General features: G+C 45.3%; 1 protein-coding gene across 3 annotated transcripts in view; it reads right to left on the reverse strand.

Moving 5' to 3' along the window:
* The window catches only part of ralgps1 (Ral GEF with PH domain and SH3 binding motif 1), a 171,508-nt gene that overhangs the window by 120,197 nt on the left and 46,311 nt on the right, over positions 1 to 5,000 (reverse strand). For all 3 annotated transcript variants that reach the window (XM_076270439.1, XM_076270440.1, XM_076270437.1), the window contains one exon: positions 2,963 to 3,052. In XM_076270439.1, coding sequence (XP_076126554.1) covers positions 2,963 to 3,052 — 90 coding nt within the window. The remainder of the gene's footprint in view (positions 1 to 2,962; positions 3,053 to 5,000) is intronic.

The following is a 5,000-nucleotide window of genomic DNA, read 5'->3' on the forward strand; positions in this document are numbered from 1 at the left end:
ACAACAACAACAACAACAAAAACACAAACACAAACACACACAATCAGTTGATGCTCCGGCTTAGTTGGGTAAAAAAGAGAAATGAAAGAAACACATTAAAGGAACAGACGAGGGATTTAAAGTTAGATCGTTTTCTCAGAACTCTATTCTCAACAGCACTCTGAGCACGTGCACAAAGCACTCATTAAAATGAGACAGAAATGGATTTCTGCGCCCTGATGAAGGACATGCTGATCACTGGTCAGGGAGTCGGAGAAACAGGCCAGATGTTTCTTTAACTGTGCTGTGTCGTGTTTGCTATCTGTCTGATATCTGTCCAGATACGTCCATCGGCCTCTCCAGAACAAACTGGAGAGGATATAAAGTGTAATTTTTCTGATAAAGGGAATGCAATATATATATATAAAAAAAACATATATATCCAGTTAGATAAATCAGATTTGGGCAGTGATGGTTTATGATTGGCACATTAAAATGTTCCCTGTCAGAGAAGAACATAGCGCTACACCTATATCCAAAATCCACGCCTCAGTGGAAAGTTACGTTTATTGCCGGAGTTTAAGACGACCGGTCCAGGCGGACTTGCCTGTTTCCACCAGCTATTTTCTTCATCACACTCGGGCGCTCTAACCTAAATAACAGGTCCGTATGAAACGATGAACTTATACCCCTTTATATTTCTGACAGTCTGCCAATCAATAGATTGAGATTCCATGCACACCGGAGTACAGAACTGCACCACTCCAGAACACTCAGGCTGGTCCACGACCCGTTAGGTAAGGAGACTGACCAATGGGATATCATCTGGGGCAGTCGTGGCCTACTGGTTAGGGCTTCGGGCTTGTAACCGGAGGGTTGCCGGTTCGATCCCCGACCAGTAGGAACGGCTGAAGTGCCCTTGAGCAAGGCACCTAACCCCTCACTGCTCCCCAAGCGCTGCTGTAGCAAGGCAGCTCACTGCTCCGGGTTAGTATGTGCTTCACCTCACTGTGTGTTCACTAATTCATGGATGGGATAAATGCAGAGACCAAATTCCTTGTATACACAAGTATACTTGGCCGAGAAACCTGATTTACATTTACAATGATTCACATTTACAATGATTTACATTAACATCTTACTACTCCTAATCAACACCTCAAAAGGTAATTTGCACGTAAACAAGTCAAATGAAAAAGCAAAACTCACTCAATTCAGTGTTATTATTCGCCATCGTGAAACGTTTCTGTGGCTACAGCGCTGAATAAAAGATGATTAATGGAATCCATTGGAGTGTCATGCCATCTGTGTTTCCAGTGGAACACAAATATCTGCCTCCCGTAAATCAGTTTAACAGCGCCCACTCGGCAGCTGGAAAGTCAAATAAAAGCTGCAAAACGATGTGAGCAGACTTAACGAGAATAACACGACGAAGTGTCGCGTAAATCCCCCGCGGTCCCCCCGCTGAGACCGAATCCGCCGTGATCTCCGTGGAAACGTCCCGTGATCAGACACTCACAGATCGATTCACCCCCAGCAGATCTGAACAGCGATGAAGGCCCCAGCACCTCGTCCAGCTAAACTGGGTTACAACCTTGTAGTTGGACTGAACACGAACATTCCGCTGAGCAGAGGAGAACATCTGCTGTCACTTTGACATATTGCGCATTCATAGTTTCTTTTATTATTTTCTGCTACATTTAAAAAAAATAGATTTTGGTCACATTGTTGCCAGAAACATCAATTCTGAGAAACACTCAACAATATATCACATAGAGAACTCTCTCCTTTCATTGTAGGCTTCAACTGAGTACATATAACATCAGAGGAGCCCATACACATCACTCTGCGGAATGGCTATGGGAGTCGTTGGCTCTGCCAATTATCACAACACATTTACTACCTAGCTATTACTCTGCTTTAATTACAGAGTCACATCATAAAATATGCATTTATAATACATGGATTTATTACTGGTTCAGACTTTGAGGTGCATCCCATCTCTAATGGCCGATAAATGTGTACTCTACTCCTCTCAAGGCCGAATGGGTGGCTCGGCTGAAGGGAAACTAAACTGCCTCATCCATTTATTCATGTTACAGCAGGCTGACAACAAGCACATGGCTGAGGGTCACTTGGGTCTCGCAGAAGAGAGACAAGCTATGGCAGACAGACAGACAGACAGACAGACAGAAAGAGTCCTGCAGCAGAGACAGTCTATGGGACAAGCAAGGCCTTCATAGTGGGAGTTTACATGATACCTGCACACAGAGGTATAGGAATGTCACATATTACCAACCGTCATGTATGTCCAACCTCTTACGTGTATGTGTCACTTAATATTCATTTCTATACAAACCAAGACGGCGGATTCCTAAAGAAACGCAAGCACCAACACCATAAGTTTGTTTAAATTAGCTATGTACCAAAAATTACATTTTACCGTGACTCGAGAGCTGTAAACAGTGTTGTAAGGCTGCGTACAAATCCGCTTGGAGCTTCAGTGGAATTTTAACTGCGAGGACGAGAATTCTCGGGCTAACCGTTGATGTGCAGTGAGAAAGGTTGGGAATAAGTACCCACATGGAGGAGTTCCATGCTGAACACAGAGGAGTTCCATACTGATCACAGAGGAGTTCCATACTGAACATGGAGGAGTTCCATACTGAAACCGTAGGATCCCATGCTGAACATTAGCCGCATGCATCCAGGACACAGGCAGGGTGTGAGGGTCTGAGATGCTGTTACGGCTGCTCTCCAACTAGCCACCACTTCTGTGGTAAAAGTGATTTAGTGATTACAGCTTTACAAGTTATTTCAAAACTACTGTACTGAATCTGAACACTCATCTGAGTGCTATGGCTTAAGTCTAACTTGTTTTAAGGTGATGCGTCCTATCCTCTCAGTGGGTTTGAGGGGTTGTGTGGTGTTTGTGTCTGTGTGTGTGTGTGTGTGTGTGTGTCAGCATTTGTCCAAAAGTCACCTTGGCAATCTTGATGAAATGACTGAGAATTTCCGCTCGGATCTTCAACGTCTGAATGGTCAGAATCTCCCTCACCACCCAAAAGCTCACCTGCAACACAAACACAAACAAAGAAGAAACAAAACAAGTCATTGATACCATGTAGCTTAATTAGTTTACCATGTTAGGTCAGTCACACATGTCCTGTATTACCGACCACCTCACCAACCAACCAACACAGACACTAAGATAGCTCTGAAATGAACCACTGATGTTTATGACCTCTAAACCCCACAGACACTGAGATGGCTCTGAAATGAACCACTGATGTTTGTGACAATGCTCTTGGGCTGCCTCAGTGGCATGTCTCATATTGTAAATTGTAATTGGACTGCCTTTAATAAAGCGCATTATTTGTACTCCTCGGAGCACCCGCAGTGCTTTACAGTTTCATGCCTCCCATTCACCCATTCACACACACACACACACACACACACACTCATACACCGATGGCTGACGCTGCCATGCAAGGCACCAAGCTGCCAACCTGCACATCGGAGACAGTTCTGTGCGGGGTTCTGTGTCTTGTTAGAAGGACACTTCCACAGGGTGGAACCAGCAACCGACTGATTGCTTAATCCACCTCGTGAGCCACCATCGCCTGATGCCTCTGGTCACGCCACTTAGCCTCCACTGGTCTGCCTTGATATGTCCTTTCTGTGCAGTTTCAGACATCTGTTGGGCGATCAGGTCTGGTCCCTCTGTTGCCTGGCGGTAATTTTTAGCTTGTGAGTGGACGGATGCTGGTCTCCGGTCTGCTGAGTAGCGCTGTGTTGATAATGAGCGTTCCATCTGGCCTGATGAGTGGTGGTGATTCATTAGTAAACAGTTTGCTCTTTGGCAGAGATTGAGAGGCCCGCTGGACCAGGAGACCTCGTAAATCACCACTGAGGAAAACAAGTGCCGAGACCCAGACACCGACCGTCTACAGCGAGTGCTGGAGCATCGTGTGCGCTCTCGGCAATCGGTCAGGGCAGACCCCGACACCGACCATCTACAGCGAGTGCTGGAGCATCGCGTGCGCTCTCGGCATTGGTCATGGCAGAACTTTGGACTGCCAGCATGACCATCCTTCTGAGCGGGAAAGATGAGCTGCAAATTACCGGTCAGAAAATGATTCACACTTCTTTTTTTCTCTCTCTGAAAACTAATCATCCCTTCCGTTATTCTTCCAACTGTTTATGTCTCTGGGATGCAGAGGCACATGAGGTCATTTCTTTGGATAAAACTAGACATCAGAGTATGATTTAGGAGAGACGAAGCCTCACATTAACAGTCAGGTCGATATCAGATTACCCCGACTGTAAATAAACGACAAGGCTGTTCATCGGTTATGGTGACGGGGGCCAGAGACCATCTCTGTAAACTATGCACAATAGCAGCAGCAGCCATCAAAACCGAAAGGAACCAGGCTCCATACAAATAAACTTGAATTTTAGAGTGGGCATGATTGATTGATAACCATATAAAGTATACATAATTTCTACTGTCAAATAAACAAATCCTCTTCTCCATGGAGACAGTTCCAATAAACAAGTCCTTCCAGCAAAATAAGGCCGTGTTATAGTAACCTTCTGCTTTCTTCTAAACACTCACAACACCAACACACATCAAACCTCTCTGGTATCCGCACTCTTGGAGAATTGCTAAGACTTTAAAAACCATGGCAAAACTTCAGCAGTATTCAGCGACTTATCGATTACAGCTGAAATGACAGTTGGTGACATGCAAGAAAGTTAAACTAATCTCAACTTTATTTGAGGTGGCAAGCGATGGGTGAATCACCGGCTGTCGGTGCATAAGCCTGATATCTCACGCACACAGAACCATCCCCTGCTTACGGATCCGTACAGTACCCGGTACAGAGCGGGAATTCGGACTGAACTGAATAAGGGTGAGATCACAGAGCTCTGCGGCTGAAATAGCAGAGCGACAACATCCGTAATTTCAGCTGCACCACTGCAGTCTTTATGCACTTCATAAATCACTTACAGCCGGT

This window comes from Alosa pseudoharengus, unplaced genomic scaffold (genome assembly GCF_046254945.1).
Source record: "Alosa pseudoharengus isolate Yale_2024_CS ecotype anadromous, Long Island Sound unplaced genomic scaffold, YU_APseudo_1.1 YU_APseudo_1.1_scf_6, whole genome shotgun sequence".
Taxonomy (NCBI): Eukaryota; Metazoa; Chordata; class Actinopteri; order Clupeiformes; family Clupeidae; genus Alosa; species Alosa pseudoharengus.